Source organism: Cajanus cajan, chromosome 2 (genome assembly GCF_000230855.2).
Source record: "Cajanus cajan strain Asha chromosome 2, NIPB_CcT2T_4, whole genome shotgun sequence".
In the NCBI taxonomy this organism is placed as follows: domain Eukaryota; kingdom Viridiplantae; phylum Streptophyta; class Magnoliopsida; order Fabales; family Fabaceae; genus Cajanus; species Cajanus cajan.
The window spans coordinates 79,397,323-79,415,015 of NC_138518.1; the positions used below are offsets into that span (position 1 = coordinate 79,397,323).

The 17,693-nt window shown below is 29.7% G+C and overlaps 2 protein-coding genes across 2 annotated transcripts; one reads left to right on the forward strand and one right to left on the reverse strand.

Annotated features, from left to right (window-relative positions):
- The first annotated feature begins 1,168 nt into the window (after positions 1-1,168).
- On the forward strand, positions 1,169-6,710 carry LOC109799386 (protein HEAT INTOLERANT 4). Its single transcript, XM_020359929.3, has 14 exons — positions 1,169-1,474; positions 1,688-1,726; positions 1,830-1,883; positions 2,006-2,069; positions 2,179-2,237; positions 2,576-2,700; positions 2,813-2,872; positions 3,649-3,707; positions 4,003-4,082; positions 4,277-4,315; positions 4,986-5,048; positions 5,135-5,182; positions 5,255-5,383; positions 6,297-6,710. Exons 1-14 carry the CDS (start codon positions 1,298-1,300, stop codon positions 6,342-6,344), a joined length of 1,044 nt encoding a protein of 347 aa, XP_020215518.2. The 5' UTR covers positions 1,169-1,297; the 3' UTR covers positions 6,345-6,710.
- Positions 6,711-8,303: 1,593 nt separating this feature from the next.
- On the reverse strand, positions 8,304-9,605 carry LOC109799387 (nuclear transcription factor Y subunit B-1). Its single transcript, XM_020359930.3, has one exon. It carries the CDS (start codon positions 9,378-9,380, stop codon positions 8,706-8,708), a length of 675 nt encoding a protein of 224 aa, XP_020215519.1. The 5' UTR covers positions 9,381-9,605; the 3' UTR covers positions 8,304-8,705.
- Positions 9,606-17,693: the final 8,088 nt, after the last annotated feature.

A 17,693-nucleotide genomic window follows, 5' to 3' on the forward strand; every position in this document is an offset into this window, starting at 1 on the left:
GAAATTAAAAAAAAAACTAAAATAGTATAGAGATGTTTTTTTTTATAAAAATTTTGAAAACAAAGAAACAGATATTATTTTTGAAATCAATTTTTAAAACTATTCTTATTAAACAATTTTTTTAAATCTAAGAAACAAGACAAAAATCCGAAATCTCAATTTTGTAAAAAAAAGTTACATGTGCATTATTTATCCAAGACATTGCTGATAAAGAAGGGAGACGATAAAAGAATTGTGCGAGTTTATTGGGCCAAAAAAAATTTAGTGCATGTATTAGTTATTTTTAAGCCCACGAGAATTTGTTTTGGTAATTTTTGAAGGAATTTTTCAAAACAATTATTTAAAAAAAAAATACTCTAATTGCTTATATCATTTTAACTACATTGAATGATAATTCTCCAAATGATTGAATCACACTAATTAGGGTAAGCAACATAAAATAACCATATAAAACATAAAAAAAAAAACAACCTTAATCATCGTCTTGACAAATCTTAGGATTAGTTTGCCGGTCAATATAAGTACAAGATAAAAATAAGAAAAAATAAAAATAAAATAAACTTTAATTTTATTTAATGTTTAATATACACTATATACCCTTTTTTTACACCAATATACACTATATACTTAAACATGACAACTAAATTCAAATATGTCGGTATTTGGCCTAACTTATTTTATTTTATTTTATTTTTAATTTCACCCGATCCAACTTGATAAAATAACCTGTTTTAATTGGTTTTAATAAAAAATACACAAAAAAATAATTATATCCTTTTATTAATTATAAAAATACTTTATTACAAAACATGTTTAATTAGTGAAAATTATGATCTACAAATAAAGATTAGTTATTGATTTTTTAAAACTCTCCTTGAAATATGTCAATAAAAAAAAAAACTCTATTACATTAATTATCTATTCTAGCGAGAAAACGGCCTTTGAAACATTTTTTAGCGTGTCCATTATTGAATAATATATAAAAATAATAATTATTAGATAATATCCATAAATATATAAATTTAATTAATAATTAATAGGAAATCCAGTGTAATGCGAATAATAAAAATTAAAGTGTTTGAAGATTATTTGTAGAAAAGCCGCGTAGTTTTGACGCCTCATAACATAACCCAGGCACGCTATAAATAAAATAATATTTTGTTTTATGCGTTTCAAAAAACGTGTGTCTCCATTTGAATCTGGATCCAGCGCCTTGTATTCATTCACGCTCCAACCCACCCAAACCCTATTTCTCCTTGTTCCCTGTTTGGCACCACGCCATAGATTCCCCACCGCAATGAGGAAAGGAACTAAGAGGAAGACGAAGCAGGAGCAGCAACCCAAACACGACGCAGAGAACAACAGCACCACCGAACCACAACCTCAACCTCAACCTCAACCTCCTCGAGCTAAACGAGCCAAGACCTCCAAACCTCAATCCGAACCTGAGTACTTCGAAGACAAGCGCAACTTGGTTAGTTAAACACTTCATATATTTTTTATTATTTAAACTTCGATTCGGATTCAAGCGTTTCTTTCACTTTGCGCCCAACGAGAAACATTGTGAAGAACGGGACCGTTTTATTTATTAACTATACTTGGAACTCGCTGTAATAACTGTTTAGTTTTTTTTTTTTTTTTTGGTTTCACTGATGGAAGACGGTGTTTGTCAATTTGGGTTGTGTAGGAAGATTTGTGGAAGGAAACGTTTCCCGTTGGAACTGAGGTTTGTTCCATTAATTTGTGTTTTTTTATATTTTATTTTTTATTTTTACTTCATTTACGTGTGTGCTGTGTTCTTTTGTAACATTTTGGTGTTGTAATTGCAGTGGGACCAATTGGATTCCGTGTATCAATTCAAGTGGGATTTCTCAAATCTAGAAGTGAGTATTGGATTGGGGCTGCTTAGGTTTTGTTTGGTTTGGTGGTCTCTGCTTGAGTGAAGTAAACTGCATTATTTTGATTAATTGCTGATGATGTTGTGATTTTGTGGGTGTGTTTTCAGAATGCGTTTGAGGAGGGTGGCGTCTTGTATGAGAAAAAGGTTTACCTCTTTGGTTGCACTGAGCGTAAGTGGGCTTGCAGGACTTTATTTTGTTCTATCGCGACTGATTTGCTTTGTAGCTGTTTGCGTTTGTTGTTTGGGCATTGGTCTTACGTTGATCTTTCTGGCTGCAGCTCAACTGGTCATGTTTAAAGGAGAAAGCAAAGTTGTCTGCATACCCGTGGTGGTAGCTGTAAGTTGTCAATCTGGGCTGTTTACATGGATCGTGAATACGTGTTGACCAAATTGATTATTGCTTTTTAGCTTTTTCAGGAAAATAGACTGTTTTATCTTGCAAGTATGCGATAATAATGTGTTCCTTCTAGTTGTTGCTTGTGTGTGTTCTTTGATATAGGGTATAGACTTAGGAATCATATCCTTGGTGATTTCAGTGTAAAGGTGTTATTGTCAGTTCATTGAATGTGTTCTGTTGCCTGTTTTACATGTTGAAGCAACATTGTATCAAACATGATGATTTGAATTTTTGTGTTGTGATTTTAATTCTGAAAATATTGCAACTTCCTTCTGCAGGTTGTATCGCCTTTCCCACCATCTGATAAAATTGGGATTAACTCGGTTCAGAGAGAGTCTGAAGAGATAATTCCCATGAAGCAAATGAAAATGGACTGGGTGCCATATATTCCTTTGGTGGACCGGTATTGATCTCAATTTGTTTGTTTTTGGTGGTTTTTTTTTGGAATCTGTTTATGAATTATTGCTTCTTGGTCATCTCTAAACTTCTTCATGTGATTTTTATATTTTCAACAGAGATAGCCAAGTTGATAGATTAAAATCCCAAATATTTATCTTGAGTTGCACCCAAAGAAGGTATAACTTTTTCTTTCTCTCCTTTTCAATTTTGTATTTTATAGCTCATTTCAGATCTTATAAATGTGTTGTTCTTGGAGGAAGATATATACCTTGTTATAGGTTATCTAGTTTAAATAATCTTGTTATTGTGCTTTTAACTGTTCTCTTGTTATTCTTAGTCATCATTTTCATTTTTCAATGTAAATTTTAAGTCTATCATGATGCTAAATTTTGTTTGGTGGTTGCATCGTATTTCCTTCAGCATGTAGAAAAAAAAAAAACTAGTTTTTCAAGTAGTGTGAAGAATCTTCAACAACTTTCTGCATGCTTGTTTTTATCCTCTAGTAGATGACTTGTTTAAGCATTCTGTGTTATGTAAATTTTGGAAAATTTTTTCATTATCCTTGGTGTGTTCCATTTGTAGTGGTTTTCAGCCCCACAGTGCAGAAATGCACTCATCCTCTCAAAATATGTAGCATTTAAATTATTGTTATTTATAAAATTTTTCAATACCTACATTGCTTCCTTTGCTTGATCTTTGCTGACTAACATCTGGATTCATTGGGCCTTATAAAATAAATGAGTTTGTGCATCCATAAAAACAAAATGGGTGCTCCGGAAAAACTGAGTATTTGGAAGTTTATTTTTTATATGCAACTTGATGAATTGACCTTTTACTATAATTGTTGGCATCTTCATGTAATGATTTTTACCTACGCACTCTTTTCTAGTTGACCTTGATGTGGACTATTTATGAATGATTCCTTTTACCTATGTTATAATCTGTGACACAGGTCTGCTTTAAAACACCTGAAGTTGGATAGATTAAAGAAATACGAGTACTGCTTGCCTTGTAAGTCTACTAGCTTTATAATATTAAAATTGTTCTCATGAGTATGTATATATATATATAATATATCTGTGTTCTATCTAATAGAGAAAAGATAATGAAATTTTATTAAATAAAAAATTGACAATGATATTTGTGATGCCTTGTGTTTTGGTTCCTTATTAAATAAAAACGTGATAATGAAATTTTTTGATCAATTATTGGTGCCTTATTTTGCACAATGCATGACGATTCTTCATCAGTTAATGTTGATGTTCTTATTAAGATAGTTTCTTAGTGACTGCTATTTTTTCTGCAGATTTCTATCAGCCATTTAAGGAAGATGAAATTGAACAGAGCACTGAAGTTCCAATAATATTTCCAGCCGAGCCAAAGCCGGTAATTACATTGAAGAAAAATTTCCCAGTGAATTGACAGTGTTCCAATATATATATATGTATATATATATATATATTTTAATGATATGGTTGTGAAATGAACTTTCTTAATAATTTTTTCTTAACAAGATGGTAAGATTAGTGCACTATTTGATTTTCAAATTTGTATGTTTAATTATGTATTGCTTTGTGCAGGTCTTCTGTGAATTTGATTGGGAATTAGATGAACTTGAGGTAATGAATTTACTTTGTGGTGCTTTTACTTTAGAACATGTCAGATTAAGCCAGCTAGCAGTTGCAATTTGAAACTCATAGTTATGCTTATACAACTGACAATCCTATGGTAGTTTATTTTCATGAAGCTAGACATTATCATGCAGGAAATTTGGGCGACCATTTGGTTTGAGAAAACTATTTTGTTTTTAATTACGTAAATGCTACCTTGTTTTCATTTTGCTTCCTTTTTATTTTCAAATATAAACAATGAGTTTATTTGTTTCCTATACCAATCTTTGAAAACATGAAATAATGTGAAAATAAGGTGGCATTTTTATAATTAAAAGTGAAAACAAAGAATGAAAATAGAGAACATTTTGTTTTTTAAATCAAATGACTCCTAAAGTTTTTTCTGTTTGTCATTTTGCACTTTCTATTGCTGACTCTAAATGTCTGCATGTTGCTATGTGATTGAGTTGTAGAAATTCTTGACAATGGATTGTGGGAAGGGGACTGTGAGACAGATAAGGAGAGAAAGTCTTTATTTGTCATTATATATTGTATGCATTTTACTGTTTCTCTACCATGTTGCCCTCCTAATAGAGAGAGGGTAAAACTAAAGGGCAATTAGATTATCCAATAACATTGGACAAAGGCCTCTTATACTCGTTTGTTCTATATTTTGCAGGAGTTCACTGATAAGCTCATAGAGGAGGAGGAGTTGTCAGAAGATCAAAAGGATGCCTTCAAGGTACCAAATAGTAGAAGATACCTGGTTGATCCGTAATTTTTGCTTTTTTAAGTGATAAGTTTGGCTGATACTTTTACTTTTTCTAGGAATTTGTCAAGGAAAAGGTTCGTGAAGCAAAGAAAGCTAATAGAGAGGTACTTTTGGTTCCGTTTGTTCTTTACACAATATTTTGCTTTCTGTGTTTTTACCCATTTTGCTTTTTGTAGGCAAGGGAAGCTCGGAAAAAAGCCATTGAAGAAATGAGTGAGGAAACTAAAGCTGCGTTTGAGAGTATGAGGTTTTATAAGTTCTACCCCGTTCAATCTCCAGATGCACCTGATGTATCAAATGTTAAGGTAGGTGCTTGGGCATTCTGATGACTTTTTTTTTCTTCTTCTCAATAAAAGGTGAAATTCATTAGATTTAAAGATGATTTCAGACAGTTAGGAGCACAATATATCCTCTTTTTAATAAATATGAAATACAAAAAATAGAGAACATTATAAAAAAGCATTGATGAGTTAAGGGTACCCAATCCCTAAACTCATTGTAAAAAGCCAGTGCCTGTTACACCAGAGTAGAAGTCAATTGCTCAATCTTATTTCAAAATAGCTGCTCTGCTATTACATTCTTATTGATTTATGCTGCAAACGTCTTATTTGATCTTATGGCTTTAGCTTATTCTATGAAAATTGATAATTCCTTTTATGGAACATTTAAGACTTCTTATACATTGAGGGAGAATGGCGGGCTTGTTTAGGTTGGCTGCATACTGATGGAAATTGATATGCAATTTCTCCTTTTCTACTTTGGATTGTGGAAGTGAACTAAAAAGTTTATGAGAAAACAGGCTATACTTCGTTTAGAAAAATCATTGAACTTTTAGCTGTAATGCTTCTGTTCCTTTTACTCTTTTTGTTCCCTTCTCATCAACTAGATCACATTGATTTTGGTACTGCTTACGATTTATGGGAGGGTAAAGGAAGTGCAAATGGAAATATTGTTATGGTCTTAAGTCTTAACCATTTTCTTCCCTTAATAAATATTTCTATTAATTTGGTCCACAAAATTGAACTATTTCTTGCGCTTTGTGTGATGAACATATCATTGCATGGATATATTCATTGAGTTAATAAAAGAAGACAATTCAGGGCAGGATGGTCAATGGCCGCTGACTCTAAATATGTTTCACTTTGTTGAATTTCTGGTTGATTAAATGCATTTTCCTTGTACCTACAATTTACCGAGTATCATTGGTTGTGTTTGCAGTCTCCATTCATAAATAGGTATTACGGAAAGGCGCATGAGGTTCTGTGATTGGCTCCAAGGCAATAATGGCAATTTTCTTGGCTTGTTCTGCCTAACACAACACATATTTTGTTTATTATGAAGTTCAGGGGGCAACCCCCTGGTGCCCCATCAAATTTTCTTTGCCCGTGTAGTTGTCTACAATGTAAAACTGTAGGTCAGAAATCCTAGAGAAGTGAACTAGATGTTGGGAGGAATTGTGACATGTTTCTGGCTTCCATTTCGAAGAGAAATTCTGAGCTTCTGGAGCTGCAATTGCGTGGCTCTCGCGTGTCTTGGTTTCTCTTGGATTATTCTTTTTCCCTTCAAAATTAGATGTACGACAGTTTTGATTATGAGTTAATTGAAGAAATTATTCATTATTGTTTCGTTTAATGTAAGCTTAGCAGGGAATATGCTGTTCGTCATTATGATATCATAGCCGTACGTATTTTTTTTTAGTGTAAAGGACAATTTGACTTGAATTATTAGGTAAGTAATTCCAAGATGCTAATAGTTTTGGTTTCAATTTTAAGGGTTGAGTTTCATTACATGGTGTTTAGTTCCTAATTTATACGTGCATGTTCTGCTGAAGCTTAACATAGAGTACAACTTCTGTTTCAAAATAGGATGCATAACTTTACCAAAAAAAAGGATGCTTAAAGCTATGCAATCAGTCCATGTCCTCCGGTTTCAAGGAAGAGGTCTAGAAAATTAAGTGTTACTCAAACAACTTATTCAATTTTTTTTTGAGTGCAGTAAATTAAATATTAATTATTGAAGTTAATAAATTATATATTTCAGTTAACTACTTTTCGATGTAGTTAATCCATTCTAATAAAAATGAGTATTATTTATTGAATAATAACATTTTTATGATCCATTTCTTTTTCTCTCTCGAGTCATGTGACTTTATATTTCATGTATTTTCTATTTTATTTCTTTATATATATATATATATATATTTTATTCTTGTACTATTACTTAAGTTTAATCATTCATAATGTTTAAAAAATTAAATTTTGACATTATATTGAATTAATAAATGTAAAGATAAATGTCTTTTTAAATAATTTATTTATATTTAATAAAATAATTTATTGAAGGCATTTGTATTATATTTTACTTTTCATTTTCTTAACGCAAATTATCATTTTTTAATTTATAAGAATAACAAAAAGTTATAACAACTTACGCATATTGCTCATTTAATGGAGTTAAGCCTCAGTTATTTCACTATTGTTTAATAATGTTAATATTTTGATCTTAAATTGTACTTAAATTAAAAATACTTTTTCAATGAACAACTTATTTATTACTTATATTGAGTATAGGATCATCTTTGAAAATTTTGATGTAATATGTGTGTTTGGTAACACAATACAAGCAGATGTGGAGCTGCGGAAGTAATTATTAATTCCTTTTTTTTTTTATTATTATCAAAATTAATGTAATTTTTTTTAGAACTCATAAAGTTCGTACAAAACACTTGATGATAAACAATAGGTCTCTATACAAAGACTTGATCCACAAATAGTATACCGTTTTCTACTAACTGCAACCAGATGTAGTTGATCAGAAAGTATCGCGCGGGAGCGTGTGAAAACATTTCTATTATTCGTTCTTTTCAACTAGAGAGCCAATACTTGAAATTTATTATCCACTGAGATTGATGTTTGAACAATGGACACTATTCTACAAGAATTATTTTGATTGCAATTCCTAACCTTCCTGAATTGCCAGTTAAAAGTTTCCCTTAATTTGTTCTCATTTCGTAAATAGTAAGCATGTGACATGTCCATAATGTGAGTAATTTATAGGATGGTAATTGAATTAAGAGCTGAATGTAGACAACCTTTCAGTTTTCATCTCTTCAACAACAATTGGTAGCTCAATCAATATCAAGAATATGAACTCGATCATCTTTTAGCATCACAATCTTCTACCATACCATCTAAGATATTCTCGTGAATATTTGGACTTGAACACTTTAGAGACTCATCATGTCACAAGATAAACATTATACAACTCCAAACTCCAATGAAGTGTTACACTGAGCAACTAAATAATAATTTAATATACTATCACCAAACAGAAATTATTAGGTGATCTTTGATTGTATAATTCCTAATAAATTATTGCATAACATATTATCAAGTGTTATTATTATTTTTCTAATATTAAAACCACGAGTACTTGATAATTGGTAGTATTGAACTACCAAATAACTTCTCCACCGGTGAGTGAAATGTATCATTAGATTTCAAGTAATCAAACTGATCTGTTCCCTGGTATAGACCGAAAGTTATATCATAATGAAAATATTATTTATATTATAAAATATATATAATGGGGGAAAGGAACAAGAACTCGTTGCTATGCATGTGACATCTACCATTCAACCCTATAACGTAGGTTGGGTGGCACCATTCTATTAGCACTTGCATCATCAGGATCACCACCATTGGCAGCACTTTGAGCAATGACCCTATTCATGGAACTCTCTCTATAACTCTGAGCACTTACTTGTGGCCCCACAGAATAGAAGCCACCACCGAAAGTGTTGAAGTCTGGTTTGTTTGTTGTGACAGAAGAATGAGGCAACAACTTGTTGATTTCATGCACGACCCCATGATCATTTTGTTGGTGAGTTGGAGAGTACTGTTCTTCTTGTTTTGCCACAGAACTCTTCTCCCCCTCGGTTTCCCTGTAGCTGTTGAGGTAGTGCTTCAAGGGTCCAACGTAGTTTTCAAAGCCTAGGGTTGTCATCGCCCAAAGAAGATCATCACCGTTGATGGTTTTTCTCTTCTCTCTCTGGCACTTGTCTGAGGCTTCCCCAGTGATGAAGCTTATGAACTCAGAGACACACTCCTGAACCGTTTCCTTGGCTTCTTTTGAGATCTTGGCGTTGGCTGGGAGTGCCCTTTTCATGATGCGGCTAACATTGGCTATTGGGAGGAACCTGTCTTGTTCCTTTGAGGAGGAGCTGTCTGAGATGTTGCCTCCAGATGTTGGACTTCCCACAGGACTCGATTGGTTTTGGTTTTGGTTTCTCTTCCCTGTCATGTTATTCAAGAGAGGAACTTAATAAGCTAAACAAGATTCTCAGTTTCTCACCTTCACAGTTCACACTCTTTTTCTTTTCCTTTCCCACTCTCTCTCTCTAACAAGTTGTGCTTAGCTTAGGTGCTGCATGCGGCCTTTAATAAGGGAACAAAAGTGGGGGATAGAAAATGGAAAAGTGGAAAGGTGCTTTGATGTGGAATATTGGAAGAAAACAAAGGGTGATTGATGAACAAGATCACAATAAGGGTGGTCTTTATATAAGAGCCCCCCTCTCCCTCCCTTGCTCATATAAAAATGTCTCAACCCACACTTCTCCCTTTTTTATTTTTATTTATTAATTATTTTTTTAATGTAAATATCATAATTGATATGTTTAATTCTTTGAGAATATCTGTTGTGAAGATTTCAAATTGATTAAACAAATGACTATAATATTGTATATAAGTGAGAAATAATTTATATCTTAAAAATTGATTTTATAAGATTAAATTAGATTTTTTTTTTTGAAATTTGAATATAAAAAAAAGTAAACAAAGGTTTAATAATAATACACTTACACATAGACATTATGCAATCGTAATTTATCATACGAATGATAAATATACAGATTTTTACAATAATTATCCAAAAAAAATCATATAAACCATAATTTATATTAAATAATTATATCAAACTTATTATATTCACAATGCATCACTATTATTAAACCCGTCAACAAGTAGTACTTTTATTCAATGACCATGTATGTACAACTTTATAATTTAAATCAAATAACATATGTAACACCTTGTCAGAAGTGTGTTTAATTAGACCAATTTTTTTTAATTTTTTTTTATTTGTATTTGCAGCCACCTGTTGAAAAAAATGAACAAATAGATAGGGTCGGCAATTTGATTAAACAAATATCATTCTGGAATCTTGTGTCTAATTGGTCATGTAAGAGATTATTATATAGATTAAACAAAATTTTGATGGACATAAGAGAAGTGACAGGAAGGTTCAAAGTTTAATATGCATGGAACTTATTCATGAGTATAGTGCAGCGGATTAAGTTCAAAGTTGTGTCTTTGGGGTTTGGTAAAATATTTAGTATATATATATGATCTGCTTTTAGACAACATGTATTGAGTCTGAGTTATGAGATTTTAATGTAATTACATCCTTAAGACACGAATTCAAAATTATTGGTTAAATTAGAACAACTTTACACAAATTTACGTGTTGTGCAGCATATATGGCATCTTTCTCGAGGTGCTTGGGAAAAAGAGAAAATGCATTCCAGATAGTAGTTAGCTAAGTAAATATCAAAGCCTGTGATTGTTCGAAATTGCAAGTAAATGATGAGAGAATGATTATGGAAAAATGTTTGGTAGAAGACACCTCGGTTGTTCACTAATTGGTGTTGGCTTTAAATTAGTTTGGAATTCTTAACGAGACCCCATAACTTGAATTATTCGTACTAGTGCATATGTTATTTTTGTACGGCTTTTAAAAAAGATGAAGCAACGGGATATATGCTGCTTTCACTTTGCCATGCTTTTGTGTTGCTTTGTCTCACTCAGATTCTTCCATCACAGGACAGTATCATCTCATGGCATCTCAGCCCTCAGTCCCCAGTTTTCTTCTTTTCCACTTGACTATATATTTCTTGAAACAATGCAACTAATGTGAGGAAAATGAATTAATTAATAAAAGAAAATGCATAGACAAAAAGAGACCCTTTAGCTTTTTGTATTTCCCCTTAACGAATATGTCTTAAACTGGCTTGGTTCTTTGATCAGTTCCAACCTGTCAAGTCTCACCTGCATGATTCTGAGGAAAAATATCATCAGAGCCTCGCAGATTGAAGCTATCGAACAGGCTTGTGACACATGGAAGCCAAATCCACCATGCATGTACTCAAAATATATATGTTAATTGGACCGGCTCTTATGTGTATTGTCCTAGATATTTGTTGTCAAGAGCTACCTATAGCTGCACATACAAAATTCAATTATTGGATGGAGGGGACATGAAAAATGATTAAGTCATGTATATATTCTTTCATAATTATGTCTATTTTAGTTTGACAGAGTTGGAATTTTTTTAGGTCAAACCCAGAATTATATTAATAACGTACAATCATACGTGATGCAACGCATAAAATATTATACATAAAAAGAGCAATTTTGTCAAGATCTGAATTATGAAATTTTAAATATAAGTTCAGAGACTTTTCTTTCTTTCTTTCTTTCTTTTTTTAAGGACAAATTATTGAAATGAGTTTTTGTGTTTTTTAATAGTCTTTTCTATACACATGATCAAGAATTGAACTCCTACTCCTAACCTAACAATATACTTATGAACTCAATTATTTACTAATTATATTGAATTATCTCTAGGATTATATTTATAATTTAGGTTTAATTATATTTTTTGTCCCGGACAAATTAGTTTTTAGTCATTTGAATTTAAAATTATTTTTTTAGTACATATAATTTCAAAAATCTTGTTTTAATGTTTTAGAATTATTGATAATATAAATGACAATAACTTATTGAAAATTTTATGTAATATCAATTGAATTTAATATGATACAATAAAAATATTAATTAAAAAATTTTATGTGATAAATTTAATAATAAGTAAATTTTATTTGTCTGATTCGTTAGCAACATTTGAACAAAAAAATAAATAAGATTTTTTCAAAATTATAAAGACTAAAATAATTGATTTTAATTTTAAAAGTTCAAAACAAATTTATCTCATATTTGGGAGACTAAAAAGATACTTAAACTTATAATTTATATCAAAATATTAACAATTACCGTCTAGAATCTACTAATGTTAAATTTGGTCTATCTCCAATTGAAGTGGATTAACAAAACGTTTCATGCACCCTCTTGTTCCTGTTTAGTTAGAATTGTATATGTGCAAGTGTTTTCAAGGGACAATTTTCAGCAATAGCCCATTTTGAGATTCCAATTCTATTCTAGCTGTTCACCAATCACCAAATTACTGGTTTCTTATTCGTTGGCTTCAAATATCTTGTGTTCGTTTCTTTTTGGTAAACTTGTATGCTAGCTGTACTTCTGTTTCGATCCTTTTCTTCCACTAAGAACAAGTAAAGTTAGTTGTCCATATAGTGCTCTGCATCATCCACCCAATACCCACTTATTTAATTGGAATACTCTGCCATGTAGGTATAAGTTAAAATGATAATTCCAAAATCGTTTCCTATTTGTGGCATTCTTGCTGAGAAATCAGTAGTACATGCAACGAGTTGGGTCAATTGGGCACATACATTATAAGGTTAATTTTTTTTTTCTGTGTTCTAAAGTTTGAAAATATTTGTTTGCATATGTTGATAGCTTGATGCGTGAAGTGAGATTACATCATAACCGATTAAATATTCATATTATATGTGAGAATATAATAGTCTTCTCTTGTGCTTATGCTGGTAGATTGAGGATTATTGACAACTGAATAAAACAATTTGAAGATATTGCCCCAATGAGTATACTTTAGTTATAATATGTACCATTTGCAACTCTTCTTGTCAACATGCCGGCTTTCAGAGAATGGTAGAAAGTCAGATAACATCACAATCAGAAGTGAGAAATATGATTAAAGGGAGAAAGAGATGAAGATTAATGAAAACGTCATGTTGATGAGAACTCACAACTGCAGCAGGCCATTTATAATAGTCATGGGATTCTCTTCGTTTATATGTACACACACACTATCATATGCAATATATATATATATATTTTTTTTAAAAAAATTAAGATTCGAGTGTGGTTTTAAAAAAAATATATTAAGTTTTTATAAATTGATTATACTTTATAATTTTTTTTCTTAACTTTAACTTTTAATAGCTAACTAATATTTAGGTTAAGGAAAAACATTTTTAGACACCTTGAGAGAGATTGAAAGAAAGAAGAGGTGATGTAATATTTGGGTGTTTGAAAATGTTAAATGTCTAAAAAAATAAAATTTTGAGGTTAAATATTACGTTTCATCCCTTATAATATTTAATTTACGACCATAATAACATGTTTCAAAAATACATTTTTGTTGTGTATTAAGTCATAACAAACATGTGTTTTCGGTTTTAATACTATTCTTGAAAAAGAAAATAATTGTTTCTCATTTAATGAGATTCAAAGGTAATTATGTAATTTAATATGTTTTTGTTACAAGTTTGGTAGGGAATAAAGAAAAAGCGACAAGAATAATAATTTCCAAATTAGAGCTTTTGAGAATTCACTAAGATCAATTTAACCAATTTAATTATGAAAGTATGAAAATTTTGATATACATCATAATTATTCTCTACAAATATCCATATATTGAAAATAGATGTTTATTTATTTTTTTTATATTCAATACTATTAATAGTATCAAAGCTAATTATAAAAGTAAATTCATCAACGGAGATACAACATGTTGTTTGGTCTCTACAAGCTTCATATAAAGACAATTAATCCCTCCAAATTCTAAAAAAGGTTGAATGGTAATATATTGATAGGGTAAAGTACTTTTACATAGTAATCTAATCTTAATTCACCTTAAATGATAAATTTGTTGACTTTTATAATAAATGTATATTTTAAAAGGTCATACAAATTGTTATGTTTTATTGGTTAATTGTGTAAAAAAATTTATATTAATAATATATGACCATTAAACTCTTCTAAAAATGAATTGTTAGAACATATATTTATAAAATATTTTTTAAAATGAATATCTAGTGTCAAAATCTTAAAAAAAAAGTTCAAAAGATAAAATTTAACAAAACAATATTTAAAAAGATAAAATTAAACAAAAATGGATGAACTTCTCCTCGATAAATATAGAAAATAAAAAGAAAGTTGATATTTAAAATATTATAATATTATTTAAGGGATGAGGTGTAAAAAGTCAACAAGAAAAGTGAGAATATTAAAATAATCGTAATTAAACTTTTTTTTTTATAATATTAAAATATCTATTATGAGCGGGAGTAATATAATTACTAATATCTATATATTATATTTAAAAAATTAAAATTTTAGTGGGACAGTTGCTCATAGGTTGGTTGTTGATCCGTGCGTATACTTATATCTATATAATATATAACATGTCAAGAAAAATTGGAATTTTAGTGAAGACAACTGTCCTATAGAATTAGTAATAGATCCCTCCATGGTTATATTTGCTCATAACTATTGTACACGAAGAAAAATAAACATTTTGATTATATGCTAATATTTATTAATTTTGACTAAATTTGACAAAATAAATAAATAATATATAGTTATAATTTGATGATATATATATATGAGATAGTAAAATTATTCGATAATATAATATTTAGTATAAGTTGTAGTAGTGTGATTTGATATTTCTGTGTGTATATATTAAGGGTGTGATGCTTTTGTTTCTTTATTTTCACACCGAAGATTACACCTAAATTATATGGTGGTAGGTAGCACGAGACCACGAGGCTTTCTACATTGGTCTCAACAAGGAACCTTGCTTTAGTCACATTATAGTCATTCATTGTACAAACGCATGCTGAATAGTGCCATCCAGATGTTGTCAATAACATGAACATATCTTCCCAGTTTCCCAAATTATGCTGCAAATCAATTACAAAGTTATTCTAACAAAGTCAATCAAGAAGTTTTTTCATGTTCTCTTTAACCCATTTTTGTTAAAGATTTCTCATATTCTATTTTGAGATTTAAACAGGACTCAATGTATATGTGAGCTGTCATGCTAAATCAATTTGCCGGAACAAGACCAAATTATTGGAACTATAAAGTACATCAAGTATCATTAAAATTAAACCAAATTGATTTAGCATCATCAAGTATTATTAAATTTGTGATCTCTTTTAAAAAGAAAATTCCAGTTTTGTGACCAATCAATCAGAGATGACTTTACTTTTTTGAGTGATTCGGGCTCAACAAAAATTACCCTTTTTTTTTTTTTTTCATAATTAAGATGAAATTGGTGAAATGTCATATGAATTTCCTTTGGACACCCTTGCTTAACATGGAGAATTTTTCTGTTCAATCATTGTTAGGGGTGTTCATGTTCCAATCAGCTCAAAGAATTGGATTAAATTGAAAAATAATTTGTCTGTACTGAAATGAATTAGAAAAAAATATGTCCAAACTCTCTTTTTGCTGAAATAGAAGAAATTGTGTGCATCCTTTCTAGAAAAAGAGAAGAAATTGTGCCACACTCTGCCAAAGGTAGAGAAGTTTTATTAAATTTCATGTATATTTGACATTGTGCCTGTCGTTACTTGCCAAACAGATCCATTGATGTTGCACTAAGTTCCAACCCAATGTAAAGAAAAACATTTGGTGGTGACACTTCCCTCTGCAACAAAGTGTGTTTTCCCAAGCTAACTTCCTTGGTCTCTCCTTCCTCCTTTCTTCCTTTTAAGGGTCCTATAGCTACCAATGTTAGTGATGGGGTTTGTTTGAGGATTCAATTAGGAATCATGCTTCAAAATTTAAGGTTATAACATACTTAACCAAATACATTATTTCAATTAGATTATTTTAATTTAATAATGACTCATCTTAATTATAAAATGACTTTAAATTTAACAATGTTTACTGTGATAAATTTATTGAGTTTAAAAGCGTATTGAAGTCGGTAAATATTGTTTTAGAATCATTAAATCAGCTTAATTAGTTATAATGGATTTTAGTTATAATATGCAATTATATTAAATACTTAAAAGAAAAATTTTGTTACTCATAATAGTCTTATTTATTTAAATAAAATTATGTCTCATAAAAATACACGTAATCTTTATAAAATAATTATTAAATAAATTATTTCTTGTGAAAGAGTATTTTAGTATTAAAAAAATTGAAAGAGAGGTTATAGAAAAGAAATTGGTTTTCCTTTTATCTTTGTAAAAAAGGCCCCACCACTACATATAATTTAATTTGCTCCCTTTGAATTCTCTTTCACATAAGAAATATTGGTGAATCAACTTTATTTTATTTTTATCAAAATTATCTACACCATCGTAGAAACTAACAAAGGGATTTTGCAGAATGGAGAAACACCGATAGAAAAATTTTGCACTGCATTGTGGATACGGATAAGTTCCCTAAACTCTCATATAGAAATTACATAGCATAATATATGTGAGAAATATCGATCTTTATCTAAAATCTTTGTAGTATAGTTTCTTGTGTATTTAAACTTAGGAAACATTACGGTAAGATTTAATTTTGATATTATCTTAAAACGTAAATTTAAAAGAATTTAATTCTACAAAACTGTTGTGTTTCCTACTCCATTTTTAGCTTCCTAAGTTATCAACCATGTACATGTTGGACTTGCTAACTCATTACAAATATGTAATAAAAATATCATTTAAACTTGTACGCAAAATTACAAATTTAGTGTAGTTTCCCATTGAAATAATTATACCCATTATGATTTTCTAATTTCTACTTAAATCACTATGTACTTGTAGCATCATAAACTAATTTTTGGTTCAAGCCAAAATATGTACTTACAATATTATAAACTACCTTAGCCAAAAAAAATTCTACGTACACGGTATGTGTTGTATTGAGGTACACCAAAATTGTCCATTTTGCATAACCATTCCTATATAATTTATAAGCAAAAATCGTTTGCGAAAACAATTTATGTTGTGTTTCCGATCCTCAACTATGCTTGTTGAATTATATAAAAGACTTTTAGTACCTAAACTTAAAACATTTGTAATCACGTTACTAATAATTTATTTTAGTCATCGTTATAATTGGAATACAATTTGTAAATGCATTTCACATATAATCAAAGATTTAGATAACGAAGAATTCGTATTCAATTCTTTCGGAATGAAAATTTGTCAGATCAACTATAGTGATAATAACGTAAATAAAATTAGTATATGACCTAATAAGCTAAAAAATACTCGTGATAAAGATAAATAAATAAATTAATTAATATTTAATTATGTTTTTAGTTCTTAAAATTTGAGGTATGTATTTTTTTGTCTCTTAAAATTTAAAAAATTGTGACTTTAGTTCTTAAAATATAAAAAATTATTATTTTGATCTCTTAAATTCAAAGTTTATTTTTTTAATTCTTGTAATTTTAAAAAAAAATTTATTTTAATTTTTGTATATATCTTTTTGATTTCTCAAATTTAAAACATGTATTTTTAGTCCTCAAAATATAAATTTTTTTATTACTTTAATCCATCTACTTAAATGTCATTATTTAATTTATAACACAAATTTCTTTTATTAATGTCATTATGAGTAACAACACAACTAATACAACAAAATAGTCTTAATTTAT

Coding starts and splice junctions, on each gene's coding strand:
- LOC109799386 (XM_020359929.3), top strand. CDS start 1,298: ATGAGGAAAGGAACTAAGAGGAAGACGAAGCAGGAGCAGCAACCCAAA. Junction 2,238..2,575: donor GCATACCCGTGGTGGTAGCT/GTAAGTTGTCAA, acceptor TTCCTTCTGCAG/GTTGTATCGCCTTTCCCACC. Junction 3,708..4,002: donor ATACGAGTACTGCTTGCCTT/GTAAGTCTACTA, acceptor TTTTTTCTGCAG/ATTTCTATCAGCCATTTAAG.
- LOC109799387 (XM_020359930.3), bottom strand. CDS start 9,380: ATGACAGGGAAGAGAAACCAAAACCAAAACCAATCGAGTCCTGTGGGA.